This window comes from Polistes fuscatus, unplaced genomic scaffold (assembly GCF_010416935.1).
Source record: "Polistes fuscatus isolate 324 unplaced genomic scaffold, CU_Pfus_HIC Scaffold2, whole genome shotgun sequence".
NCBI lineage: Eukaryota > Metazoa > Arthropoda > Insecta > Hymenoptera > Vespidae > Polistes > Polistes fuscatus.
The window spans coordinates 8,751,108-8,778,941 of record NW_025113096.1 but is presented as its reverse complement, the minus strand read 5'-3'; the positions used below and the strand labels follow the sequence as shown (position 1 = coordinate 8,778,941).

General features: G+C 26.8%; 5 protein-coding genes and 2 long non-coding RNA genes across 16 annotated transcripts; 4 read left to right on the top strand and 3 right to left on the bottom strand.

Moving 5' to 3' along the window:
- Positions 1 to 1,645: 1,645 nt before the first annotated feature.
- LOC122516536 (DNA replication factor Cdt1) lies at positions 1,646 to 4,847 on the bottom strand. 2 transcript variants are annotated; one of them, XM_043634419.1, is made up of 7 exons: positions 4,474 to 4,847; positions 3,872 to 4,356; positions 3,555 to 3,801; positions 3,131 to 3,467; positions 2,869 to 3,051; positions 2,362 to 2,603; positions 1,646 to 2,279 (listed from the first exon to the last, which is right to left on the bottom strand). In XM_043634419.1, the coding sequence occupies exons 1-7, from the start codon at positions 4,663 to 4,665 to the stop codon at positions 1,911 to 1,913; spliced, it is 2,055 nt and encodes a 684-aa protein (XP_043490354.1). In that variant the 5' UTR covers positions 4,666 to 4,847; the 3' UTR covers positions 1,646 to 1,910. The 2 variants fall into 2 exon arrangements, with proteins under 2 accessions (XP_043490354.1, XP_043490352.1); XM_043634417.1 differs by having other exon boundaries at positions 3,872 to 4,847.
- Positions 4,848 to 5,836: 989 nt separating this feature from the next.
- Positions 5,837 to 10,520, top strand: LOC122517020 (transcription factor Dp-1). 4 transcript variants are annotated; one of them, XM_043635311.1, is made up of 12 exons: positions 5,837 to 5,999; positions 6,121 to 6,226; positions 7,436 to 7,554; positions 7,688 to 7,754; positions 7,828 to 7,925; positions 8,105 to 8,256; positions 8,351 to 8,513; positions 8,606 to 8,967; positions 9,100 to 9,182; positions 9,270 to 9,353; positions 9,423 to 9,689; positions 9,939 to 10,520. In XM_043635311.1, exons 2-11 carry the CDS (start codon positions 6,178 to 6,180, stop codon positions 9,653 to 9,655), a joined length of 1,410 nt encoding a protein of 469 aa, XP_043491246.1. In that variant the 5' UTR covers positions 5,837 to 5,999; positions 6,121 to 6,177; the 3' UTR covers positions 9,656 to 9,689; positions 9,939 to 10,520. The 4 variants fall into 4 exon arrangements, with proteins under 4 accessions (XP_043491246.1, XP_043491247.1, XP_043491243.1 ...); XM_043635312.1 differs by having other exon boundaries at positions 5,837 to 6,226; positions 7,688 to 7,748; XM_043635308.1 differs by having other exon boundaries at positions 5,837 to 6,226.
- A 1,284-nt stretch (positions 10,521 to 11,804) lies between these two features.
- On the top strand, positions 11,805 to 13,838 carry LOC122517022 (retinol dehydrogenase 13-like). The gene is made up of 6 exons (XM_043635314.1): positions 11,805 to 11,986; positions 12,194 to 12,359; positions 12,442 to 12,550; positions 12,618 to 12,932; positions 12,996 to 13,203; positions 13,324 to 13,838. The coding sequence occupies exons 1-6, from the start codon at positions 11,910 to 11,912 to the stop codon at positions 13,424 to 13,426; spliced, it is 978 nt and encodes a 325-aa protein (XP_043491249.1). The 5' UTR covers positions 11,805 to 11,909; the 3' UTR covers positions 13,427 to 13,838.
- On the bottom strand, positions 12,942 to 14,045 carry LOC122517024. Its single transcript, XR_006303717.1, has 2 exons — positions 13,840 to 14,045; positions 12,942 to 13,660 (listed from the first exon to the last, which is right to left on the bottom strand). It is a non-coding gene; the product is annotated as an uncharacterized LOC122517024 (long non-coding RNA).
- Positions 14,046 to 14,313: 268 nt separating this feature from the next.
- Positions 14,314 to 15,365, top strand: LOC122517025. Its single transcript, XR_006303718.1, has 2 exons — positions 14,314 to 15,070; positions 15,149 to 15,365. It is a non-coding gene; the product is annotated as an uncharacterized LOC122517025 (long non-coding RNA).
- A 191-nt stretch (positions 15,366 to 15,556) lies between these two features.
- Positions 15,557 to 19,365, top strand: LOC122517021 (prostatic acid phosphatase-like). Its single transcript, XM_043635313.1, has 7 exons — positions 15,557 to 16,223; positions 16,393 to 16,491; positions 16,623 to 17,045; positions 17,120 to 17,243; positions 17,331 to 17,542; positions 17,659 to 17,839; positions 17,921 to 19,365. Exons 1-7 carry the CDS (start codon positions 16,128 to 16,130, stop codon positions 18,043 to 18,045), a joined length of 1,260 nt encoding a protein of 419 aa, XP_043491248.1. The 5' UTR covers positions 15,557 to 16,127; the 3' UTR covers positions 18,046 to 19,365.
- On the bottom strand, positions 18,716 to 24,518 carry LOC122517017 (protein Malvolio). Of its 6 annotated transcripts, XM_043635295.1 has the most exons (13): positions 23,450 to 23,796; positions 23,121 to 23,308; positions 22,866 to 22,988; positions 22,552 to 22,778; positions 22,214 to 22,352; positions 21,961 to 22,116; positions 21,669 to 21,827; positions 21,529 to 21,579; positions 21,068 to 21,450; positions 20,772 to 20,982; positions 20,616 to 20,686; positions 19,389 to 19,434; positions 19,186 to 19,305 (listed from the first exon to the last, which is right to left on the bottom strand). In XM_043635295.1, the coding sequence occupies exons 2-12, from the start codon at positions 23,286 to 23,288 to the stop codon at positions 19,416 to 19,418; spliced, it is 1,707 nt and encodes a 568-aa protein (XP_043491230.1). In that variant the 5' UTR covers positions 23,289 to 23,308; positions 23,450 to 23,796; the 3' UTR covers positions 19,186 to 19,305; positions 19,389 to 19,415. The 6 variants fall into 6 exon arrangements, with proteins under 6 accessions (XP_043491227.1, XP_043491226.1, XP_043491225.1 ...); XM_043635292.1 differs by lacking the exons at positions 19,389 to 19,434; positions 23,450 to 23,796 and adding an exon at positions 24,430 to 24,518 and having other exon boundaries at positions 18,716 to 19,305; XM_043635291.1 differs by lacking the exon at positions 19,389 to 19,434 and having other exon boundaries at positions 18,716 to 19,305; positions 23,121 to 23,374.
- Between the last annotated feature and the right edge of the window lie 3,316 nt (positions 24,519 to 27,834).

Genomic DNA, 27,834 nt, shown 5'->3' with positions numbered 1-27,834 from the left:
GACCACTTAAAAAATAGAAAGAGGAAGATTTTTGTTGTTATGTGCATTTATCACACACGTAAATTTTGTATGTAATCTACTTTTGCATTTATTTTTACGTATCGAGAATCATGTGTTATTTTTATGAACAATATTACTATGAAATGTATAAATAGTCTAATATGTTGCTAAACTTGGCATATAATACGTGTAGAAAAAGCATTCATAAAATTCCTTGAGTAATGCATTACTTTCCCACATATGCTGAAATTACTAATGTGATTAGCATGCACAGAAATAGACTTACATTAGTGTATCTCTTGATTTATTTTTATTATAAATATTATAGAATAATATTTTACCAAGTTATTAGGTATTATTATAAAAAAGAAACTTTTAATGATATACTAAAGTTGCCAGCTATTTATGGTACACGATCAAAACTTAATAGTTGAAAAACGTAACTTAATATGATATGATACATATACTTTGGTTCCTAATGAGGAATAAATAAATCAAATATATGATATTATGATATAAAGTATAAAACTGAAATAGTTATAAATTGCCAAAGTTCAGTTGTATAAATAAATCTAGACATAAGGCAATAATTTCAAATAATATCTTTATTATTTTGGAGGACTGCATTATAGAAGTACAACATTCCTTGTAGACTGCTTGGCAGAATTGAATATAAATAGATAGATATGTGCTATAAATATATATATGTTTATGTATTCATATAATGAATAATTACAAATGCACCATTGTATTAGTCCTTTAGTGCAAAACATGGCAGTGCCTTTACTGATAAAAATTTCCATGTAATGTGCCTATTATGATTCATCGTAAGTCATTCAGATTCGTTTATACATTTTTGATAAAACGAACAATGAATTTTGAAATAAAAAGTTTATAAAGTTCAATTGGCATATTGTTATAAAATAAACTTATGATTTTATGAAAATAATAAGATTCTTAAATTGTAAATTTCCTGTTTCTCTAACATAGATATTTTAAATATTTTATTAAATTTTCATGTTACAAAAAGCATGCTATAAAAATAGAATCTGTTGTAAAATATAAATCTGTTATTTTTTGTAAATCATAATCTGGATAATATAACCATTATTATTATACTACTATTCAAACTTTGACAGAATTATGAAAGTTCTCAAAGTTAATGAAATTATAACTATTTTTATTACAATCATAATGTCATTAAATGTCATAAATGTACTAAGCATGTATAAATTGGATCTAAATTTAGATTTGATGTTGTAACTTTACTTCTTGATCCTTTAATCTAGTCGTACGCTATTTGTAGTTATAACTGATGACCTAATGTTATATATTATGTGCTGTTACATAAAATAAACATTGTAAATAAATATGTAATCATAATCTACGAAAAGTAAGGTTCTTTTTTTTAACTTAATATTTTTTTAGTAATTTAATTTTGTATTTTTTATATAAATAAATGACTTTTTTGAAGTATTTGATAATAAAATTAAAATATCCAAATATTTTTCACTATATATATTGATAATGTAACATAAATCTCATAATTTTTGCTAATGTGTAGCTTTTATGAAAAAAATAATATGATGACTACAATGTTGCAAACACAACACATCCATACACAACGGGATTAAAAGACTTCATGTTTATATATCATTTTTATTTATGACACATGTATTATTAAAATTTATAATTTTGTTAGGCGTGGTATAAGCACATGAAAGATATCAATTCTGAGATACTAATTCATTATTACTATACCCGTATAAATAATGTATTAGAAAAAAGATTACGTAAATATGACATTGCAGAAAATTGAATATACGAATAAATAATAAATTACTTGCTACAGTAAACTTAAAAAAATTACTTGATACAAAAAAAAAATTACTTGCTTGATTCTATTGGCATCACGATTTCTTAACTTTATGGTTAGCCACAATTTCCAACATTTTAGTTACTTTAATTAAATCAACATCTTTTGCAAGCTTCAAGTAATCTGTTTTTCGTACATTATGTATACTAGCCCAAGTAGGCAACAATTTGCATAATTTCCGCACATGTTCCTCCAATTCAGCGCCAGTAAGTTTAGTTCTAAACGAATTGTCTAATTTCGCCAGTACATGTTCTAAAGGTAAAACTCCTTTCTTTTCAGCTACAAAAATACTGCGAAGAATCTTAGCTAATTCTGGTAATCTAGAATATAGAGTCGCCTCTTTATCTAGATCTGGAGTGCGAGTCATCGTCTCTAATGCTTTGGCAGCTTGTTTTGCACGTACCTGACATCATCAAATCATAAATTTCACAATAAATAAAAATGAAAATAAATTAAATAAAAAAAGAACAATGAAAAGATTGTACCTTTTCAAGAAGAGAATTTGGAATGCCTTTAAATGCCGTAGCAAGATAGCTCTTCTCTATAGTTGGTGTAACTGATGGGGAATCAACGATAGTAATATTAACTTGTTCTATAGTATCGTCATTAGGTTTTTCTGTAGAAGATATATCCGTAGATACAGACTTTGATGTCATTTTTGCTTCAGCCAATCTTTGCAAAGCTTTCTCCATACGAGTATTACAATGGAATAAGGACTTCGCTTTTTCTATAAAAAAGAAATATATGTATTAAAAAATATTACTTAAGAATCTATATACATATTCTTATAAACCAATTAAAGGATTTTTTGTTTAATAATTTTTGTGAAATATTAATTAAGCTTTGTAATATTGAGATCAACATGCAAGTATAATTGAAAATTCTTTTGCTTGTTTCTTTTTTTCATTTTAAAATTGTTTCATATCAATATATTATTACGCATACACGTGTGCACTGTTTACATAATGAAATCATTGTTAATATCATCTTACCCAAAACATGTTTAGCAGAAGTGGCTTTTTCCACATTAGGTGGTTGCGGCAATGCAGATTGCTCAATAGGCTTGCAACCATCGACATTAAACTCAGGATGCCAACGTATAATTTTCTCTTTAGGAATGACCATTGGTTTATCTAATTTTAGCAAGAATTGCTCATGTTCTGCTTTAACTTTATCTGCAATATATAAATCAATATTGTAATAGTATGATATTAATTTATTAAAATTCAAAGTAAGCAAAATAGTTGAAATTACCTAACAAAATTTCATAAAATTTCCTTTTTCTTTGTAGTAATATAGCTGGACTCATGCTTACGTCAGTTGCTGTCTGCAAGACATTGTCCCCATTCCGTTCATTCGAATCATTTTTTACTTGTAGATTTGGTGTTAAAATTAATTCATATTTATCTTGTTTAGATGTTGAACCAAATGATTTAACTTTTTCTTGATGAAAGTTATAAGCATCAGGATAAATAGTCTTTATTTGTGCTAAATGTTCTAATGTAACATTGCGTCGCAAAAGTTCTTGAACAGCTGGCTTCAATTTTTTAAATGTTATTAATTCTTTACGATTAAATAGCATAGCTGAAACCTAAAAATATTAAGAATATGAAATATTATTTTACGTATAAATTAATGTAGTACAATAAAAATGCAATAAATGATATTCTTCATGTACCGTATCAATGTATCTAAAAATCTCTGCTAACAATCTGTAGTTATATGGTAATTGTAATCTTGGTTTATCACTTTCGGCAAGAGATAAATATTTTTGATAAGCTTCAGTTTTATCAGGTTTACTCTTTACTGGGCTAATAGATTCCTTAGGTTCAAATAAAATACGACGTTGTGGACTTGTTTGAGCTAACAATTCTTTCTTTGGACTCATTAATGCCTTGCATGGTGATTTTAAGTTCTTTTGAGGGCTGTTACAAAAAATAAAACTGAATATAAAATCTGAAGAAAAGATTTTAAATATTATGAAAATGTATTTACCTGACTGGTATTTCAAGTTGAATTTGTTCAAATTTCTGTATTTGAGGTTTATTCAAATCATTTCGTTTTTGAACTTCATTTAAACGTTGATCACATTTTGTAATGCGATCAATGGAAGCTTTTAATTTTGCTAGTCTGCCAGATTTATTAATTCTATCTTTAATTTCATTCAAATCCAAATCTTTTCTAATGGAGTCATTTCTAGTCAACTTCTTTTTAGGTGTAGTAAATATAACAGAGGTAGACTCATTTTGTTCATTCACTGCAGTCTGTTTATCTTCGGCTATATTCTTCTTTGGCATCAAAGGTTGCTTCTTTGGACTCAAAGTACCTTTCTTTTCAAATAATACTTTTTTAACACTTTCTTTTTTAATATCAGCATCATTACTTTTTTTGAGAAAACTCTCGCGGATATCTGTTTGCCTATCCTGATTTAATTTACATACTTGAGCTGAGCGTGAACGTGTAGAAGCTTTATTTGTTTTCTGTATAGATAATTTAGTATCAATTTTAGTAGGATTTATAACAGAATTTACTTTAGAAGAAGTAAAATTATTTAAATTATTTATTCCTGAAATCAATATAATTTTGGGGCTCATTACCATAATTTCTTCTTTTTTTTCAGACACAAGTTTTAATGATTGAGAATTTTGCGTTTTCACTTTCATTTCACTTTCTTCAGTCATTTTCATATGCTCTTGATCCAACAATAAAACTTTCGATTTACTAAGTATATCTTCATTAGCCTGTCGTTTACGTGTATTAAAATATGCCGTTACTGATGGCTGTGACATTGTACTTAATTCAAATATAGTTAAAAAAACATATATTTCTCTTCTGCTTTAACGGACTGAATGATTCGTATACTTTGCAAAGTTCAAACTTTCCTTAAACTGATTTACGATAATGCATTAACACTGTTTTCCATGTATACATACAGAATTAATAAGTTTTAGCGCGAAAACTGTAAGATGTATAGGGAACTTTGGTTCCAGAGTAAAGTCCCTAGGAAATAACCCTAGACACAGAGAGCGGGAAGTGGCTTAGAATAAAATTAACTTTGCGTAAAAAAAAATAGCACGTGTAATTTCGTGCAGGCTTCTGAAGTAGAACTTTATCGCAGGTGACTATAACTATGATATGATTATTATTATGTAGAATATATTAATTTACAAAAATATGTATATTAACATTTAACCAACCACGCGCACCTCAACGAACTGTATGGGTTCAACCACGCTCGAACAAAATAACTAAGATCAACATGGGATCTCCCGATCGGTCGGACATAAATTTACTTTAAAGTGGGGAGATCTTCCGATAGGTTGGCCAAGTGTTAAGAGGATTCCTGAGTGAAAGTTTTGTAAAAGACAACAAACAGAACAGACTGAATGCAAATATTAAAGTACAATTTATTTCATCTATTTTTACACTATCTTCAGATAATTGCGTAGATAAAGTGAAGACGATGACTTTTTGATAACTAAAATAAGACACATATGTTCTCGACTTGATTTTGTTCAAAAATTTTATAGTTACTTAATACTGCTTAATATATATACGTTCATTGCAGTGATATTTTTAACTGTTCAATGATTAGTGTAGTCATATAGTCAACATTGTATAGTTGTTAGAATAGAAAACCTGTGAAGGAAGCATTATAAAATGTGTAATTATATTTAAATAGGTATTTTATTGTAAATAATCATCCGAAATAATGTTTGTTTATCGACTAATGTAATATTCAAATAAAGGGATAAAAATATGAATTCTGATTAATTAATACTAAAATAAATTTGTATTTATTATCCTATTAAAGGTTTTTTTATCTCAGCTCATTAATGTTCATAAGATGTGACTACGTGCGCGCATTACATCGATGGGGCGCTTTTCGGCGCGGTTGCATGTGCTCTTGTAAAGTAGTTTGGAGGGGGTAGGTGAACCATGTGATCATCGAGAACCAATCAGCTGTTTAACATTGTCCTGCCGCCAAGCCAAGCTCGTCTGACGTCCGTGATCCTATGTGCATGCGAGTCTGCAACTTCCAATTACTTTATTATGCAGGAGTAGAAGATTAAAAAGGATGGATAATTTATAATATACAACAATCAGCCAACTATAATATTTCGTGCGTAGGATTCAATTTATCCTCGATAGCATTCTAAGATTTGTGTCACAAGTGTCGCCATTTTGGTGATACGGCAAGCTAAGCCTGCAAGTGTACCTATGATCTTTTTATTTTGGCTTAGTATTTGGGCGATCTGTGGGATCGTTTCCGACGTCGAACGAACGCAATAATTATAGAGATGACACAACAAAATAAAACGATGAATTTCTTAATACATGACGCCAATGGTAAGTTATCTAAGAATGCGCCGACAGTCGGCATGTGTTTTTCGATACACTACACAACACGTTGCACTAGTTTTTAACATTGGAAAATATTCATAATTCTTGATCAACGTGCACTTTTAATAATTTTAAATCTTTCTATAACGTATGTTTATATCTGAGTCATATTGACTATTTTTTTGTCTTTCTTTTCTTTAATGCACATTGTAAGATTGTACATTCCCTTACTTTTTCTTGTATTTTAATAAAATTCAAAATTTATTTCTTTAAATAAACGTTAAGCCTAGCTTTCCTTGTAATATATGTTATATATATTATGAAAATATATACAGTAAAAAAATAATCAGTGGTAAATGTATATACAAGCGTAAAAGCTATTTTAGACTTACTAGTCTGTATATTCATTTCTTCCTTGCAAACAATAAAGCATATATAAGTCCTCAAGAAATTGTGTAAATGCTTTTTATGTGAATATATTCCTTTTTCATAGAAAGGTAAATAAAACAATTAAATAAATAATTATCGAAATAACAATTTCATCTTTCCAACTTGGTATTAATAAGAAACGCCAAATCAAATTGTTCCTTTAAGTTAATTTTTATTAAACATTATATATAATCTTCTTTCATAAAAGGAAAATTAATTTTATCAAATTTACAGATTTTATTTGATTATAAATAATATTTAACGTAATAAAGTATAAGCGAATTAGTATTATTATAAACAAAAATATTTAAATTCTATTACTTTTTTTTACATGTTTGTTCGTATACATAGTTTTAGTTATGTGTGTATATGTATGTGTTCACTAGATTTATACAAATTAAATTTTTGCATCACCATAATTTGATGTTCTTTATATTAAATAAGTTGAATATTTATATATATATATATATATTTTTATTAAATGATCTTTATTATTTTTACTAGGAAATTTTGGTTCATCTGACTCATTTAATATTATTACTAAAATAACTATAGAACCAAGTACACATTATTCATTTAAAAAACAAGTTAAAGTATATTTCATAGAACATAATTTCAAAGATAAAATTTAAGATTATACATTACTTGCTCCTCCTTATTTTATCAATGATTGATTAACTTTGTGTGTGTGTGTGTGTGTGTGTAAATGAATCCTTATGAAAATATCTACAATATAAATATATTAATAAAATGGAAAAAGTGTTGTAATACTAAAAACTCTTACAGGTCATCCACAGGTGATAAAGGTTGTACAAAGTACACCTAATAAATCATTAAGTGGTATTATTAACACGACAAATACTGGTAGTTTTAAAGTTTTTAAAACACCAACTCAAGAATCACAGGTATGTTGATGAAATAATAAGTGATATACATTTTATGTTAATAACGTTACGCTAACATTTTGTTTCCATTCGGAATGAAAAGAATATATTTATTATTGCACATAATATTTTTATTTATTTATTTTTTTCTTAGGTTCTGTCACCAAATGCACAAGTCCTCAGAACTATTAGCCTACAAAGTTCTTCAACCCCTGGTCAGAGTGAGCAAGTTTAATTCATCATTCAATGAATGATTATTTAATTTTCATATCTAACTTATATTATTTTTTGTAGGATTGGTGACAATACCTTTGCAAAATACAAAATTAAGTACTACTAAACCTGGAGAACCTGTAGTAACAAAAACAATACAATTAACATCTGCTCAAATGGTAAACAATATTCCAAAGTATCCTTACATTTATAAGTCTATTTTTTAATTCTCTTTTTTATTTCTCTGGAGATATCTTGGAATATTCTCTAAGAATTGTCTATTCATATAGTATAAGCATCTTTTGAATATTATTAGAATTTGCTATAGTAATTGCACTTCTGTATAATTTTGTTTCAGAGTGATATTAAACAGGCAATAGTATCCCAGCAACAGCAAAGTAGTAATCAACAGCTTGTTAAGGATGTATCGGGGAAAACATTTATTAGTCCAATATTGGATCACAGTGGTTCTAGAAAACGACAAGATACAGAAAGTGATTTTGTGCCTGAGTACTGTATTACTTTCATTCATATTCTTATCTAAAAAAATTTCATTGTACATTGTATTGAAAAAAATAATACTATTTGTTAATTATGTTTTTAGTAAAAGAAGGAAAACAGAAAAGGTAGGGAAAGGTCTACGTCATTTTTCGATGAAAGTATGTGAAAAAGTAAAAAAAAAAGGCACCACGTCGTATAATGAAGTGGCAGATGAATTAGTTGGAGAATTTACTAATCCTGCGCATATAAATTCATTAACAGATCAGGTAAATTTGTATATATATATATATTACATATAATCATTATTATATTAATTACCTTGTTTAATAATAAAATTATAATTTTACTTCTGTTTCAGCAATATGATCAAAAAAATATAAGGAGACGTGTATATGATGCTTTAAATGTATTAATGGCAATGAATATTATTTCCAAAGAAAAGAAAGAAATTCGGTGGTTAGGTTTACCAACTAATTCATTACAAGAATGTTTAGCACTAGAAAAAGATAAGAAAAAGAAAATTGAAGTAATTAAAGCAAAGACACAACAACTTCATCAACTTATTCTTTCACACATTTCGTTCAAGAATTTGGTAGAACGTAATCGTTTAAATGAAAGTCTTCATGGACCACCAAAACCTAATTCTGCCATACAGCTGCCATTCCTTATAGTTAATACCAGCAAAAAGACTATCTTAGATTGCAGCATTTCAAACGACAAGTATATTTTACTTACTATAAATTATTTATATAATATTTTTAAACTCAGAGATTGTACAGAATTATGGAAATATTATTACTGCTGTACAATATTTTTAGTCTCTAACTGTATGTTCATATTTCGGTGTTACAGAACTGAGTACCTGTTTAATTTTAATGATAAGTTTGAAATTCATGATGACATTGAAGTTTTAAAACAAATGGGTTTGGCCTTTGGTAATTACAAAAAATTTAATAATCATATATGTTATGTTATATTATTTATAAATATTTATAACTAGTAACATAAATTCTTATTTTTAGGTCTAGAAAGAGGTAACTGCTCCGAGGAGAATTTACAGACTGCAAAATCGATGGTTCCTAAATCGCTTGCAAAATATGTGGAACGTATGTATTTCAAAGTGATATAATATATAAGTGGATTTGTTCAACATTACAGGAAATTTATTATTTTAGAATTAGCATCAGGTGATCTGGAACAATTCATCCCAGTCACAATACCTGGTCCTAGTACTTCTATGGAAGACTTAGAAGTTAAATTAGAAGGTTCTAGACCCCCATCTTCATCGCATACTTCGTTATCTGAAGATGCTCTTTCACCGCCATCTCAATATTATTCTGAAGAAGAAGATGATGAAGAAGAGAGCGATCAGGATGATCAAGCTGATAGTGATCTAGAAGTTAACTAGCACCTGGATCAAACTTCCCAAGGCTGGACTCAGGGTTCGTTACGTTATGTAAATAACTTTAAATATTTTAATCTAAATTAGTATACTACAATGAGTCAATATTTATTACAAATAAGCTAATTATCTTAAATTTCATTTTCATCTACAATTTTATTTATATATGAAAAATATTAAGTTCTACTAAAAATGAATCATTGTTAATGATTTTGAAAGAATGTATATATCTCATCAGAAATATACTCAATTACGTTTAATTTATAGATATAGATAATTATAATTTCAGGATATGCACTATTTTCATCAGTGGTGTCAACGTGATCATTATCAATATCACCACTGACATCATCGTTACCGCCCCAATCACCACCGTCTTTACTATGTCGATCAAGATTATGTAAATGTATAATAGTAATCAAGGATTTTTTATTAATCCTTACTATCATCGATACATATAATCTGATAAAGTAAATGAGAATGGTCAAGAGGAAAATACATCGATTGGAGGCAAATGAAAACAAGTAATAAATAATTACTTTGCCTAAATATATCAGCAAGGCTCTTTTCATATTAGGAAACCAGTTCAATGCACAAGATGTGATTCTAATTTTGAAAACATATGTAATGTCAAACAAACCATTGACTGTGCATTGATTTACAGATTTATATGACTAGCACTTATGTATAATAAATTATAATCTTAGCCTTATACCTACATTAATATGTGTATAAAATATTAAGACCAGTACTCATTTTCTTATGGCACGTTTATAATAATTATTATCAGTGACACGCGGTGAAGTTCAGTATGCTAAATGCGAATACGTCTGATTCGATTTTGAAGTATAAATAAATTGTCATAATGCTATTGTTCTATTTTTTTATTAATTTTTAGTATAAATGTTTATTCATAAGGTTACCTGTCCAAGTAACTTGAAGCAATGAAACATTGAAATAATTAATTGTAATATATAATTGGAATCTGGTGCAAATGAAAGGTTTCTAAATATATAGAAGTTTATTAATAATTTATAATTTAGACTTTATAATTATTCTATCAGAAATAAGATTGAAAAAAGAAAACAATTCTATACATATATATATATCATTAGTTACAAGATACAAAATATGATTAGTTTTATGACAAAGTTGTTATATAGTTTGTTAAAGCTATAATCTTTGAATCAAAAATGAAAATATATGAACTTAATGTTTATTATATCAAAATAACAGTACTCTTATAACACTTGCAAGAATATATTCTTCATTGTCAATACAAAATTGACTTGAAGAAACAGGTGATATTAACCAATAACTAAGTTTTATAACATTAAATTTTTTATCTACTGTGTATACTAAATAGGTAACTTTGAAAATACTTTAATCTAAATCATCATCATCAAAAAGGTCATCGAATTCTGAAATGATAATAAATTTATAAATTAAAATTAAATTTGTTACAAGAAAATATTAGACTGGTTTAAAAATACTTCATGTTCATACCATTGAAAAAATCTGCATGTACCGCCTTCTCGCTGGTTGTAAGGTCTACTAATAAACGGCTACCACCAACCTTAAAATGTTATAATTTAATAAAATAAAATATGTGTGTAACAAAAAGTAATTGCATATCATCATATAATTAATCTTTTATGACAATTTTTTATATTCATCATGAATATGTAATAAACTATAAATAATATTTTAAATGTTATAAACAACATTGTGTTATAATATAATTACCTCTTCAAGTTCTATATATGATCCTGCTCCTTCTGGAAACATTTCATCTGCCACAAGAGTCGGCTTCATGATTAACAACAAAAATCACTCTTCCTCTATTATTTGCAAAAAAAAATAACAAATTTTAAGAAATGGATTAGTCGTTCCTGATATTGTAAAACGGATAAACTGCCATCTGATGGAATTTACGCTATTTACAATTCTAACCTTATATTATACTTAATGAAAATATAATATGTATACTAATTATTATTTAACGATTAAGTAAATTGTACGCTTTATAAATAAATAAAATAATACAATAATAGAACAATTTTATCCAACCAGTTTTTTGTGATTCATACAATTCATATAAATTTGTACAAATTCATGCAAGAACGTGCTTGATTATATATATAAGTACATATATATGTTATTTGCCCGGTGCAGTGCATGCTCACATAAGTTTAAAGTTTAAAATACAAAATATAATATATAAAAATTATAATAATTATTATATTTATAATCTTTAATAATGCGATGGTCAATTCCAAAACCAGTTTATTATGCATCAATAATTACAACAACAGTTGGTACAAGCTACCTAATAAAGTAACCTGTTTTTACATAATTTAGTTTTATTATAAATAAAAATTATATGCAAATTATTGGTTTAACCATTTGAATCTCACTATGTTGTTATATTTGAAAAATATATTCATATTGACTACAAGTGATATTATTTTAGATATTTATTAAAAAAATAATTACTTTATTTAGTAAGTATTATACACATCTTGTCTTCTTTGTTGTTTGTAGAGATTATTTAGGTGGGAAAAAATATGAAGGACAAGAAGATTTAAAAGATAAAGTTGTAATTGTTACCGGTGCGAGCTCCGGTATTGGTAAAGAAACAGCTCGTGAATTAGCTGCAAGAAACGCAAAAGTTATCCTAGCTTGTAGAAATAAAGAAAAATGTGAACAGGTATTTGTTAATTTTAAATGCAGTTATATATATTACATATTAGTTTTTATTAAAAATTTCTTAATTTATCTTATTGTTTTAGGCACGCAGAGAAATTGTTGTCGAAACCAAAAATAAACATGTTTATTGTAGAAAATGTGACTTGGCATCTCAAGAAAATATACGACACTTTGTTAATCGATTTAAAAAAGGTAATAGACAAATATTTTAATTAGATGTTTAAGCATATCAATGTTAATATTTATGTTTATGGCACAGAAAATTCTCAACTTCATATACTTATTAACAATGGTGGTGTAATGCGATGTCCAAAAAGTTATACCAAAGAAGGTATAGAAATGCAACTGGGTGTAAATCATATGGGACACTTTTTACTTACAAACTTATTATTAGACGTTTTAAAAGAATCAGCACCATCAAGAATTATAAATGTTTCAAGTAATGCACATTTAAATGCGAAACTTAAAGTCAAAGATTTAAATAGTATGGAAAAGTATGATCCTTCTGAGGCGTATGGACAAAGTAAATTAGCCAATGTTCTATTTACAAAAGAATTAGCAAATAAACTAAAAGGTATTATAATTTTAATAATATATTTAGCATTTATTCAATTAAATAAATAAGCATGTTATTTAGGAACACAAGTCACAGTTAATGCAGTTCATCCAGGGATTGTTGATACAGAAATAACAAGACACATGACAATATTTAAAGTTCTTTTTTTAAGATATTTGATTAAACCATTTATATGGCCTTTTATAAAGTCACCTAAACAAGGAGCTCAATCTATTTTATATGTTGCATTAGATCCTAGCCTTGAAAATGTCACGGGATCTTTTTTCAGGTAAGTGATATGTATTATCAACAGTTTTACATATATTCAAGGAAATTTTCTTAAATAAGATATTCTGCATATTAAGAAAAATAACATTATAACTATTTCTTTTTGTTTTCCTTATTTTAGTAATAACGAAATTTCTAACGTTTCTAATGAAGCTAAAGATGATAAATTGTCAAAATGGTTATGGTTAGTTAGTGAAAAATGGACAAAGTTAAATGTCACTTAAGACTGTTTATTACTTTTTACTCGAAGAATGTGTGACTTCAACGAAATATATGGACAAAATATGAACTATAAGCACTACAAGGAAGCCCTCATAAAATATCAGTGTTCAAGCTTATGTTATTCCCTTTCACATTAATTTGGACTGTAGCATTTGGTTTGCAGCTTGAACTTATATTTTTCAATCACTCATTTATGCATTAGATAGGATGTAATACAACTACAGTTTACGACAAATCTACAAAAAAAGTAATAATTAATATTATTAGCAACATGTAGTAATTAATATATACATTTCTAGTAAACAAAAAACAAAATTTTATCGATGATTTGATGAATGTTTTGTGTTAAATAATAATTATAATAAACATTTGCATATTATACAATATTTTAATAAAAATCAAAATTCATACACACATGTAAGTTGTTTTCTGTAATATCTATGAATTAATACCTCACAACCTTAATCCAACATGACGCTTTTTTTAAAGAGGTACTGATGTTCACTTCTACCAGGTGTAGAAGTATGAAATCGGAATTTCCCTGTAGGTGGTGCTAGCCATCAGTTTAGGGACCGTAAGACTGCTTCTGTAGCGCCATCATCTCCCTCTAACAGCTGATGAAAATATATTTTCAACATACAACAACTCAAGTTCCATACACCGGTATATTTTTCTATAACCTTAAACATGACGAGTTTTGTGCCTACGAACTACGATTTGCGGACAACAGTTTTCTGTTATCATTTGAAGAAAACTATTGCAGAATCGCATCGAATGCTCGTCGAAGCTTACGGTGAACATGCTCTAGGTGAAACACAGTGTTTCAAGGATTCAAAAAATTCAAAAGTGGTGATTTTGACGTGAGAAACGAAGAGCGTGGGAAACCACCGAAAAAGTTCGCAGACAATAATTGCAAGCTTTATTGGATGAAGATGATACTCAAATTCAACAAGAACTCGCGGATCAATTGAATGTAACGCAGAAAGCCGTCTCCATTCGTTTGAAAGCTATGGGAAAGATTCAGAAAGTGAGAAAATGGGTTCCGCGTGAACTGAGCGAAAGATAGCAAGAAAATCGAAAAAGCACTTATGAAATGCTGCTCGACAGATACAAAAGAAAGTCATTTCTCCATTGAATCGTGACAGGTAATGAAAAATGGATATATTTTGGGAATCCTAAGCGTCGTAAATCATGAGTGAATCCAGGCGAACCATCGACATCCACTGCAAGATCAAATCGTATCTGTATTTGGTGGGATCAGAAGGGTGTAATCTATTATGAGTTGCTAAAACCTGGTGAAACCGTTAACACTGATGAAAGTATTTAGTGGCACATCATCTAAAAAATTAAAACGGAACTTAGAAGATGATGTACCGAAAGATAGCAGTATTGAATTTCGAATCATAATTTTTATTTTTTTTCGAGTCTTGTCAAGTGTAAAAAGTGTAATAGGGATGTGAAAATGTAGACGTTTTCGAAGACAGTGACCACTGCAATTCAAGAACCACTCGTGGATTCGAATGAAATTTATACAGCTTTTTGGAAGCATAAAAAACTAATACTTGATCGAAGGATTTTTGTTTTCGTTGAAAACTTCGATTTTTTTTTAACAGTAAACTACTGATTTTCTCCTTGAAAATTCGGTAGTAAGTTTTTAAAAGCTGCCATTTTGTTAATTTAAAAAAAAACTTCGATTACGTACTAGATTTACTATTAAATTAAAGACTTTCTTGTTTGATTGATTTAAGATGAACCAGTACAAAGTTATGATGGTCACCGCAGAGCACTACTTGTGAAAGGGGGTCCAACAAAAATGGCAATAACTTCATTCAAAATTAATTTTTTTTCGAAAATTTGGTGAAATCAAGTTAAAGCATTATATAATAACTCTGTATTATTATTAGGTTTATAAAATAAATTAAATTTACTGTTTGAACAAAATATTTTAAAATACTCATTTTTTCATGCCTTTGACTACATTTAATTCCTTAAATGGCGGGTACAAATCTAAAGGGCATCTTAAAACAGTATTTAAAACATATTATGAATACCGGCCTCTATACAAGTTGTATATTCATGACACACTAGCATCAATTTTGCGCTACCACGCGGCTGTCGTAACAAGCAGACAGGGGTGGTTACTACAGCAGCGCCTTCTGCCCCTTTGTATCGAGTGATTTCTCTGCCGAGAATCCCGCACAGTTTAAATTAAAAAGTAGAAATTAGAAGCGAAAATGAGTAACTACGAAGTCGTCAAAAGACTTTGTAAAAAGCGTATTTTATCAATCGCTTTATATTGTTAACGGATCTGCAATGCCCTCTAGAAGCAAACTAGTTATTTTTTTTTTTAAATTAGTCGTATATCTTCTGTATCGTTTCTCTATGTTAAAAGTAAAAGTGTAAAATCTTTGTGCATGTGTAATATCTTACTTACATATGGATAAGATATATATATATACTTAAATAATCTATGGTTTTTATCTGATTAGAGTATAGTATATACCATATAAGAATGCTATTTGATCACAATGACCACTGACAACTTACTGACAGTGTTCGACATAAGCTCGAGTATGAAATTTATTCGGAAAGTATTATAATATTTGACAAATTATTTTAAATCGTTAACAGATGGTGCATTTAATTTGGAAGTTAAATTATTTGTAGTTAATCTAATATCAAATAAATTAAAATTGCAATACCATGTTCGCTAGATCACTTATTGTGTTTACAAACCTTGCTATATTGTGTTTTGCTAATAACAGTGTTGATTTAGGAACTGTTATTTTCGCAAATGTTGTAAGTAAAAAACAAACATATGTATAATTACTATATATGCATTAAAAAACATTAATATATATATATTTATTATTTTTAGATTGATTTTATCATTTGTATATATTTTTTATATAATTTATTTATTTGAATAATTTGATTAATAATACTTATATAACTATGCTTTTTAAAGCTTTATAGACATGGCGATCGGACTCCTATTGAACTCTATCCAAATGATCCATATCAAAATGAATCATTGTGGCCAGTACCTTTTGGACAATTAACCAATGTAAATATAAAAACAATTAATTTATTAATTGTAAATAATATAAATATTCTATACATATAAAACATTTATTTATGAGTCATATTATTTTGGTATAATTATAACATTATACTATTTCTTACATGTTTGTATAGCTTGGAAAAAATCAGCATTTACATTTGGGTCAATGGCTAAGAAATAGATATTCTCATCTTCTAAACGACGAATATTTTCCATATGACATTTATATCCGAAGTACGGATGTAGATCGTACATTAATGTCAGCTGAAGCAAATTTAGCTGGTTTGTATCCACCAAAAGGAAATCAAATATGGAATACTATCCGTTGGATGCCTATTCCAGTACATACTACACCAGAATTAGAAGATAACGTTTTATCTGGAAAAAAATACTGCCCAAAATATTTATTGGAAAGAGATAAAGTATTACAATCACGGGAGATAAAAAAAATAAATAAAGAAAATAAACATTTGTATGATTATTTAACAGAGAAAACAGGAAAAAACATTAACACTCTAAAAGATGTTGAACATTTATATGACACGTTATATATTGAAGTAATTATATTTTAATATTTTTAACAAGTCTATTCTTTTCAATCGTTCATACATTAACAAATTTTTTATCGCAGAATTTATATAATAAAACTTTACCTAAATGGACAAAAACTGTATTCCCAGATAAATTAAAACCACTTGCTGAAAAATTTTTTACAATAAGTGCGTACAATAAAATATTACAAAGATTGAAGACAGGTAAAGTATATTTTTGGATTAACCTTAACGTCAATGAAAGTTTTTATAATTAATGCAAATGTATTTTTTATTTTTTTTGGTTATCAGGTCTTTTGCTTGGAGAAATGATAGATCACTTGGACAAAAAATCTAAGAATGCTTTGATTCCTGATAGAAAAGTTTGGGTTTACAGTGCTCATGATGAAACCGTGGCAAATATGTTAATGACTTTAAACTTATTTGATCCACATTGTCCTCCATATACAGCCACAATATTAATAGAATTGAGAATAAATTCTAAAAAAGAATATTTTGTCACGGTATAAATTTTGTATAAATATATTATAATTAATTAGTACAAAGAAATCAAAGTTAAACATTTAATGTTCTAAATATTATATATAAATAATATGTACAATTTTTTAATTTTCTATAGATTTCATACAAAAATACTACTGAAGAACCAAATCTATTAACTCTTTCTGGTTGCGACGCTTTATGTCCATTGGATAAATTTGTTGAATTAACTAAAGATACTATACCAGAAGACTGGCACAAAGAGTGTAGAGTAGAACATGAAAAGAGTGGGTATAATATCGATGTAATGACTATTGTCGGTAAGTAGTTTTTATATAAATAATATTTTATTTATATATATAATTAGTTCATTAAAAATTAATTTATTCTTACCATTTCAGCAATATTAACATCGTCGATATTGATACTAGTTAGTCTAGTTTTGTTAGTAATTGGAGTTGTTTACAGGCATTACAAACGTGCACATAACCAGTATTACCTCAGATTAACAACAGATCCTATATAAAAATAAACTAAACGATTACGGTTATATTAAGATACAAAATATTTAATATCATCAAAGTAAAAATAAGTAGCCATAGATATATATTATTAATGTTTTGTCAAAGGTGATGAATTTTTTCCTTTTTAATATGCAACTTTTGGTATATATGAAGCCAAAAAATGTTGTATTTCTTATATAGAATATTACACAATAATATGTGTAATGAACTTTGTATCAAGCAATTCTAATTTTTTAGATTGTGTACATAAAATAATAATGATTTCTCTTTGAACATATTTATATATATCATATGTAAACAAGAAAAGTGACAACATAATTTACCATGCTTTTAAAGATACCACATAATTTTTATACATGTTAAAATTTATATGCATTTAATTACTAATCAAATGGAAAATTGTTATTTCTCTCTTTCATATAGATTTCTTTTCATTTATGTTACTTTTCTTGCATACAGGAAATACGTAATTAATATACCAAAAAAGAGAATATTAAAGAGAAAATGACAGGTTGTACATAATTCATGTTAGTGTTATTATCACTAACAATATTAATGAGTGCTGTGTTACTTAAGCTGTTTTCGAAATTTTATTTGTTACTGATAAAATATTTAATAAACATTGTACTTTTATTAGTACTTCATATGAAATAATATAAACGAAGACTAAAATTTTCAGGGTATATAATTAAAATATCTTATTTTCAATATTGATGCATTACAAACTGCGAAGATTACAGTACATTAAAATTTTTAAATGTAAATATATAATAATAATTATTATTATATAGTTTCTCATGTGTATTTACAAAATACATAATCATTTTTTATCTATATAATAAACATATTGTGTAAAAGAAAAAGTTAATTCAATATAAACAGTCTTTTTTATCTGCAGTATTAATAGCTTGTTCATATTATCTACAAATTAAATTGATTTTTAATACTATCTATACATATATAACACATTAATAAAATAATAGTCTTTTAAAAAAATTTTATACAAGAGAATATATATAAATATGTAATTGAAATATCAATGTTTTATTTACTTTTGTAAGCGTATAATGCATACTGCACTGTAGAAGAAAGAAAAAGAGAATAAATTATTATATTAAAAATATTAACATTTAAGAAAATTATGCTTAAGATTAAAAGTAATTTATTATATAATAGTATTTATTGTTAATAATCATCAAAGATTTGATAGAGATGTAAAGTTTCCACCTAATCCTTCTTGTATTGTAAATGCCGGATTTGTTCTAAAATGAAGTATTTTTATTATTAAAGAAATATGAAATGAATAAAAAATACATAATTTATGTGTATTAAAAATTATTCGTACCTTTATCATTGTAAATAAAAAATAAAATCAACGTTGCAAACCCATACTTTTGGTGGTTAAAAATTTGCATGCAATAAAAATAATATTTGGTTAATTACTTTGCTTACATACACACATTTTTGGCAAGAACAAAACACAAATAGACAACAAGAAAAACATCTTACATATTAAAGCTTTTCTATATATATATAAGAAAAATCACGTTTATGAATGTAATTGGTTTTATACGATGTATATGTGTGTGGTATCTATCTTTTTAAATAATAAATATGTAGAAGAGATTTTTGTGATTATAATTTCATTATATATACGTACCATTTACAATGTCATGCTGACATCATAATAATAAAAGCATAGTTTTGGAAATGATATTCATATTTGATGAATATGAGATACATGTCAATTATAAAATCGTTGTATTAGATACAGTTGATTACACTTGTATAACTAGGTACTTAATGATGTTTCCGATGTATTGAAGAAACTGAGATTAAAAACAAAAATGTCAAATTTTTCAACATTTTTCTTAGTTACTTCAGTATAATCTATAATAATTAATATTATAATGATATGTTAGTATATATATATAATTAGAAGGGATTTTAATGAACAATGTGCAAAACGTATAAATAATAGGATTAATAAACATATAGGGAATCGTATTAAATAAGTGTTTATTTACATTAGATTAGTATTAATTTCATAAATATTCTTTTCAAGAATATTTAACGCCATTAAAAAAATAGATTTTGTATTAAACAAATAAGCCTTTTTTACAAGTTAAAAAAGTGACAATAATTAATATAAATCTCATTTCTTTTTAAAATATTAGTAGCACATAACCTTCACCTTTCTACAAGTTTAAGATTACATAAAATTAAATTTGCTTTATTACAAGGCACATTAAAATAAAATTTTATATTCTTCTATTAACATAACAATTTTATAGTTACTAATAATTGCATTATTCAACATTGTACATTTTCCTTGAATTTTAAATGTTAGATATTAATATTTGTTAACTGCAAAAGCTTTTATATACAATTAAGCAATATTTTTTATTTGTATATCAAATGTAATAAAATTGTATTATACAGACACAAAAATTATAATTACATTTAAAAAGCATATATACAATTTTATTATATATAAAAAAGGTGACTTAATTATTAAAATAAATTATTATTTTCGCATTATTTTAAAATATTATAATGTTTGATGTCTTACCTTGCATATATTGCAGGATTGGTTAGGCCAAAGTTATTATCAACGGGCCCACTAATGTATTTCCTAACAAACTAAAATGTAACTATATTAAAGCAATATAATATTTAAATAATAATCAAAGATCTACATATATGCATTATAATATGATACACATACCGAATAATTACTGAGAATTTTTGCTCCCATATTTACCGCCATATGAATTATTAAATATATACAGAACATTAGGTATAAATACGCTAATATAGCAATACCAAACCATATTGCCCAATGATGAGGAACTTCTTCTTGTACAGTATTTATTACAAAATAAATATTTATTATTATCACTACTGCAGATAAAGCAGTAGCAACAATTTTATTTCCTCTGTAATGAAAGAAAAACCTTATGTAATGTATATATGTACATATTAGAAATATTAATATTATATTTAATTAATAAAAAAACATACATTCCATTTGTAAATTCTCCCATTATTTGTGGATTACTAGTAAAGGCTATTGTTGGTAAGGTAGCAAAGGGTAATTGCAGACTCATAACAGCATTTAAAATATCATTCATGCCAGTCATGTGTTCTATATCGGCATAAAATGCTACTAAGAATGTAGGGACAATAGCAATTGTCCGAGTAAAGAGTACTCGCTTCCATCGAGCCCATTTTAAATTTAAGAAACCTTCCATTGCAAACTGGCCTGCATAAGTTCCAGTCATTGTAGAAGATTGACCAGCAGCTAAGATACCAACAGCCCAAATATACATTGCTGCCATACCAAATGAACAACCAAGATATATACCACCCTTGTATAAATCTGCTTCAAATGTTTCATTGTCTCTCTAGAAAGAAGAAAATTCCATGTTATTGTATCAAAAGAAATATTTATATCAATATATAATTATTATAATTTTACTTACAGGAAATAATTTATCATCTATTTGAATATCACTTGTTTTACAAGTATCATACTGAAATTAAGCAATAAAACCATTGATTAAATTCTACTTTAAGAATTTCAAAAAGATCAAATAAATAACAATTGTAATAAAAAACTTACAACATTTTGATTGGTTTTATTGAAGAGACCGTGTGCAAAAACGGAAACCACAAATACATTAATAACGAATGAAACAAGAAGTGCGATACATGCTTCAATAAAATAATACATATTCGCATCTCTAACTTTGGCAGGTTGTCTTCGGTCTACATCTCTTGACTAAAAAATTCATGGGACATATATAATTAATTAGTAATATCAGAATTTTAAGAAAATATATCCATTAATTGAGTCAAGATATCTACTTTCTTCGATAATTTTTAAAATATCGTGTAAACTGTTTTTTCCTTACTTTCACAAGAGCACTATGGAGATATAAATTATGTGGCATTATAACGGCACCAACAATTCCTACAGCCTGAAGTAATGTTTTACTGTCATATTGCATAAGCCATGGTATAAACATTCCTTCTACAACTTGATCTTGAGGTGGTTTTGAAATAATATACTGAAAATATGAAAAACAGTAGGTTAATAAATAAATGTATAAATAAAAGAAGATAATACGTTTATTTCATTCAAAATATATTGTCAATTTCTTTTACCTCATAACCGAAAGTAACTCCCATAATAGTAATTAATAATCCAAAGAAAAATTCCAATTTTCGTAAGCCATATTTATCCAAAAATAAAAATGTAAATGTGTCAATTATTGTGATAAGTACACCACCCCATAGAGGAAGTCTAAAATACGTAATATACAATTATAATAATAAATTTTTCATTTTTACTTTAGAATGAAGGAAAATTTGATAAATTTAATAACTTTGATAAACTCTGTGTTTGTGAGTATCTCTAAAAATATTAAATTCAGTGACACACGACAGTACAATATTTATATATAGAGATTTTAAAATACAATTTTCTAATAATAATAACTTACTTTCCGTATGATAATAAATATAAGGCAATAGCTGTTCCTATTACTTCTTGCATGTCACTACCTATAATAGCTATTTCTATCATTATCCATAAAATAAGCCGAGGTATTGTTTTATATTGTCTATAACACATTTCTGCTAAATGTAATCCAGTAACCACGCCTAAACGTGCGCTGAGTCTTTGCATAACGAGTCCCAATATCGTAGAACTTAATAGAACCCATAATAACTATAAAATACATATTAAATATAAATGATACATAAATATTTTAACACGTTTTATTAAAACATTCGTAAATATCAAAATTATGTATACCTTATAGTTGGCAGTTGTACCAGACTGCAAATCAGATTCTATGTTACCAGGATCCAAATATGCGATTGACATTAAAAATCCAGGCCCCGTAAAGGCCCATAATTTTCTGAAGCTAAAACCAGTCTGTAAAAAAGAATATCTTTAATATGTATAACGTATAATTATAATACATTATCAATTATACATTCATTAAGTATAGAAGCCAAAATAACAGATACTTTAACAAAAAATAAATAAATAAATATATATACATACTCCTTCTATTTCAGGTATTTGTATTATTTCATTAGCGAAGTAGGTCTGATTTGTAGTCGGTGACAAAGATGTGTTTTCCGTGACTTTAGCATTATTTTTGACTTTTTCCATACGTTGATGAGATACATTAGTCGTCTCTTCATCATGCATATCATGTCTATTTTGCATGGTATATTTTTCAGGAGTATCTACAATTTCGTTTAATGACTTCTTAACACTCACAGAATTGCGATCAAAACAATAGCATACAATTACTAAAAGAAAAAATTCTTGTCCGAGAAAATAATTTTATATCATATGTGGATATATATAGACGTAGAAATACTAACGATTGTTCTTTTTGATTATCTAATGCTCTTATGACGAACGTAAACGAACAAAATTCGACAAAGAAGTCAATCACTTGTACTTATTTTATTGTTTGTCAAAAAATAATTTGTATTCATAAAGAACAATAATATCTTGTTAAACTCGATAAACAAAAAGCAAGATATAAAAGTCACATAATTTCGATTAAATAATCATATACATTCAAATAATGGAAAATGAAAAGAAAAACTAAAGTGAAAAATATTGAAAGGAAAGTAAATAAAAAAAATATGTAACTAAAGAAACAGTGAGCTCCACAACCGAACTCGACGAAGTTCTGACTAAAACTAACCCCTGATCATCATTATTCGTAACTGCGTATTTTATGCGCGCGCTCTTTCAAAGAGAGATAAAAAATGAATAGGCAATTTCATCTTTCAGAATGAATTCTAAAATCACTGTTTCGAAATAAATATCTTCTAAACAATAATAAAACTTTAAACAAGATTTATAATTATTTAAGATTTACTGTGCTATTTTTCTATTCTTAAAAAACATTTGATCACGTTATATCACAATCTCATATTTAAAAATATGACATTTTAATCCTGATGATAAAGTATTCTCTATAAAAAGAAATTTGAAAACATTTTTTCAAGTGTTTGCGTTATCAAAATGATTTATATATTATATAATTTCACACACTGTAATTGTTAATTTATTTCACTAAAGCGATATATTAAATATTGGACAATTAGAAAAAGCAGTTGAGAATCACTGTGGGGAATAACACTACAAAATTAGCTACGCGACGAGTTTCCTAAAACGATATGGTGGGGCTGTCCAGTTTGCGTAAATGATCTGACTAATGCTATTTATTAAAAAGTATTATCGTAATATGATCATGGAATAACCCAGAAGAAATGTATGTTGATTTATATAGTGCATGCTTATTGGTAAATGAAATTCAAATGTCATTTATGTAATTTAATCTACTTACCCAGTTTTAATCAGGAATAACAAGAATTCCAAGAAAACTTTGACAAAAATTATGCGATGGAGAATAAGAAATGATTGTTGCATAATTTGACGATCACTATAAACGTAAGTAGGCTAAAGTAATATGTATATATATGTGTGTGTAGACATATTAGATTGTTAACGGATAGAGTAAAAAACAAACGCGAAAGATCTTTATTGAATTTCTATAATCCTAGAAAAAAAAGAATAAACCATATTACTTACTGTTCATCCTTGGTAATTCAAGAAACTATTGATTATTGTCGAGATTAATTAAAAGAAATAGTAGAATTAAATGTAAAAGAAACTACCGAATTACGAGTATATATATTTTCTTCCTTTTATTTTTATTTATCTTCTAACACAAACGCATTAGCTATGAATTCTTAACAGATCTACACGTGAAATCAATATGAGAAGTAACGTGAAAATAAGCCTATTCGAAGCTCGTTTTCTTACATGACACAAAGTATACATAACGAGATAATAGTACATGAGACACATGTCCGGGATTCCCGACAGTCAATGATTTCTTTCCTCCTACGCTTTGTATTTTACAGCATCATATACGCACGTATTTATGCGTCATTAAAATTACAAAAGAAATTTGTAAGTTTCTAGTCATAAAAAAACCATTTTGAAATAAAATATTATTTGTTATTACCGTATCTATGAGTTCTTGGAATCATTCATAATTTGTTAATCAATAATACAATAATCAAATATACAATGTTTACTTAGGTAAATATACTTATGTATAAATGATATGCTAAAAAGTATTATAAGATAAGTTATATATATATATTAGTTTATATATCATAATTGTTTAATTATTTAAGTGGTACTTGTAGCTATTACTCATAACAAAGAAACAAAGAAAAAATAAGATATACCTATCAAGTCAATACCTTTATCGTCATAGATATATACACGATGTTATAAGATTTTGTATCTCTGTTTCTTACGTTTGAGGTCACGATCTATTTAGTTGATAAGATATCGATAATCATCATTGATTATTACATTAAGGGGCACACCTAGTGTGACCGCCTAAAAAAAGGTGATTTTTGGGAATTTTTTTTAAAGAAAACTACTGCATGAAATGTTTTAAAATTTGGAGGATATATTTATACATAATTAAGGAATATACACTAAAATGTTCAAATGAAAAAAGTTAATTTTCAGCGAATTATTTGCTATCTCCCAAGTCACTAAAACAAAAGTCCCCCAACTGCTGGAGTGATTGCGGCCTTCACCGTGGATGAAATAAAAAAAATTAAAAATAGTATTATACTAGAAGGTATTGCCTATACAATGATCCACGACTGTGAAAAAAAATTAAAATTTAACAAAATGGCAGACTTTGAAAAAAAAATGTCGAATTTTTTTCATACAATCGAAAAACTGGAGGGTCATTGTACAAAGAAACATATACAAAAGAAGCAGAAAAATATCAAAGCGATCGGATGATTTGTCTTCAAGTTACAACTCCAGCCAATTTGAAAAATGTAGTTTTAAGAAAAACGCGTTTAAAGATAAAATGATTGATTTCTAATCCCTGAGCAGCTGCTCTTTAGAAGGTTGTAACTCTAAAACTATTTGAAATATTTATTTGAAATTTTAGTATGTTATTTTCAAAGATATAGACTATCAAAATATGCAAAAAAAAATCGATTTTTTCAAAATTTCACACTAGGTGTGCCCCTTAATATTTTCTTGTAGTACAATTTCGTATTATTTCGGTAAAGCTTAAGAATCATAAAAATAATCTATAACTATGATAAGATTTATGAATATTAGAGAGCATTTTGAAAATAACTACGTGGAATTATCTTTGATAAAATATCTACTAAAAATATCATAAAATATTTTACGATTTTCCTTATGTAATAGTATTACATAAATTGTTTCACGTGATGCAGATTTCATGTTTTTAATATTTTTTTTAGTAATTTTATATCTCTTTATAATTATTGTATAATAAAGGAAAAATTTGTATAAATACAAAGTTTTGCTTATTGGACATGAAAAAAGATATAAAGCCCATATCTTTCCCTTGATAATATATCGCTATTTGATATTATTTAGTAGGCTTATTTCTCTGAAATAATCTTAAATGAATCTTCTTTCGAAGATGATAAAAAAAATATTGTGATATACTTGTATACTGTTTATTATTTCAATTTATTAATTTTATATCTAATCTGATTCTCTAAAACGTGCTTCGTGCGGCATAGATATCGTGGATAACAATAAAAAAAAATTTATCTTAAGCATTTACGTGATTGATTATTATCACCACTTGATCATCACAAAGGACAAAAAAGTTATTGAATTTAAACTGTAAAGGTAAACACCATTTATTGTATATGCTAATTTTGTATCATTATTGTAGATTATTATTACGTACCATCGTGGTATCATTGTGAGCGTATTTGTATACGACCTAAAAATAGAATCTCAATTTTTCCTATGATTACAATGAATTATTTTCTGAAATTTCCTGTGATCTCTTACATTTTTATACATTACTAATATATTAAAATAATAAATAAATGTCACTTCACGAATGTCTAAAATCTTTGCTAAGAATAATCAAACATATATTAAATTTGACCACGCTTTATAGAACAACAAACATCATAATAGTATAATTTAATAAGGTATAGAAAATACATTCATAATTTAATTATAGCGTTTTTGACTTATTGTTTTGATAATAACATTATTGCATTTCTATCGTTTGATAATGAGATTAATTTATTGCTACCTTTGTTTTACATACATTAAACTTAAAAATCTGCGATTTTCAATTTCATTTACAAACTGGAAATTTTACGGTGATTTATAACATTTGGAAAAAATAAATCTATTGCAATCGATAATCCAAAATACATATATGAATCTACTGTTACTGATGATCTGAAAATCATTAATATACTATTATCAAAGAATACAGAAGTACATAGGAGCTTACTAGTCCCCTTTTTTATCTAGCCAGATTCATCTTAATTACTACCGGGACCACCAGTGAGTGAAAGGAGGTATTAACGGGATGACGGTATAATACTACCAAAGAATACAGTATTCTTTGATAGTATATGATATAATTTTTGATATTATATATAGTATAGTTATATTGTAATAGAATTTTAAATAATTATATTTAATTTTTAATGTATAAACATGTGTGTGTCTTCAGAAATGCATGTATACGTATATTTTAAAAAGTAATTATTTAAAACGTTCGAATAGAAAAAAATCTCAAAGGTTTGTTGTTAAATCTAATGATTTGAAATACCCGTGTACTTGTGAGAAGCCTGCATTCTTAAAATGCAGCGTACGTAAAAAAAATTTATCTTTCGTGTGTCCGTAGGACGAATAT

What these genes read in the sequence shown, in the direction of transcription:
- LOC122516536 (XM_043634417.1), bottom strand. Translation starts at nt 4,665, where the DNA reads ATGTCACAGCCATCAGTAACGGCATATTTTAATACACGTAAACGACAG. An exon ending in TTTTTAGATACATTGATACG is followed by an intron (nt 3,468 to 3,554) that starts GTACATGAAGAA and finishes TAATATTTTTAG; the next exon opens with GTTTCAGCTATGCTATTTAA. An exon ending in TTCTGCTAAACATGTTTTGG is followed by an intron (nt 2,604 to 2,868) that starts GTAAGATGATAT and finishes TCTTTTTTATAG; the next exon opens with AAAAAGCGAAGTCCTTATTC.
- LOC122517020 (XM_043635311.1), top strand. Translation starts at nt 6,178, where the DNA reads ATGACACAACAAAATAAAACGATGAATTTCTTAATACATGACGCCAAT. An exon ending in CTTAATACATGACGCCAATG is followed by an intron (nt 6,227 to 7,435) that starts GTAAGTTATCTA and finishes AAACTCTTACAG; the next exon opens with GTCATCCACAGGTGATAAAG. An exon ending in GAAAGTGATTTTGTGCCTGA is followed by an intron (nt 8,257 to 8,350) that starts GTACTGTATTAC and finishes TTATGTTTTTAG; the next exon opens with TAAAAGAAGGAAAACAGAAA.
- LOC122517022 (XM_043635314.1), top strand. Translation starts at nt 11,910, where the DNA reads ATGCGATGGTCAATTCCAAAACCAGTTTATTATGCATCAATAATTACA. An exon ending in ATTAGCAAATAAACTAAAAG is followed by an intron (nt 12,933 to 12,995) that starts GTATTATAATTT and finishes CATGTTATTTAG; the next exon opens with GAACACAAGTCACAGTTAAT. An exon ending in GTCACGGGATCTTTTTTCAG is followed by an intron (nt 13,204 to 13,323) that starts GTAAGTGATATG and finishes TCCTTATTTTAG; the next exon opens with TAATAACGAAATTTCTAACG.
- LOC122517021 (XM_043635313.1), top strand. Translation starts at nt 16,128, where the DNA reads ATGTTCGCTAGATCACTTATTGTGTTTACAAACCTTGCTATATTGTGT. An exon ending in CTGTTATTTTCGCAAATGTT is followed by an intron (nt 16,224 to 16,392) that starts GTAAGTAAAAAA and finishes TGCTTTTTAAAG; the next exon opens with CTTTATAGACATGGCGATCG. An exon ending in ATGACACGTTATATATTGAA is followed by an intron (nt 17,046 to 17,119) that starts GTAATTATATTT and finishes TTTTTATCGCAG; the next exon opens with AATTTATATAATAAAACTTT.
- LOC122517017 (XM_043635292.1), bottom strand. Translation starts at nt 23,288, where the DNA reads ATGCAAAATAGACATGATATGCATGATGAAGAGACGACTAATGTATCT. An exon ending in GTACAACTGCCAACTATAAG is followed by an intron (nt 22,779 to 22,865) that starts GTATACATAATT and finishes TGTATTTTATAG; the next exon opens with TTATTATGGGTTCTATTAAG. An exon ending in ATAAAACCAATCAAAATGTT is followed by an intron (nt 21,580 to 21,668) that starts GTAAGTTTTTTA and finishes GCTTAATTTCAG; the next exon opens with TATGATACTTGTAAAACAAG.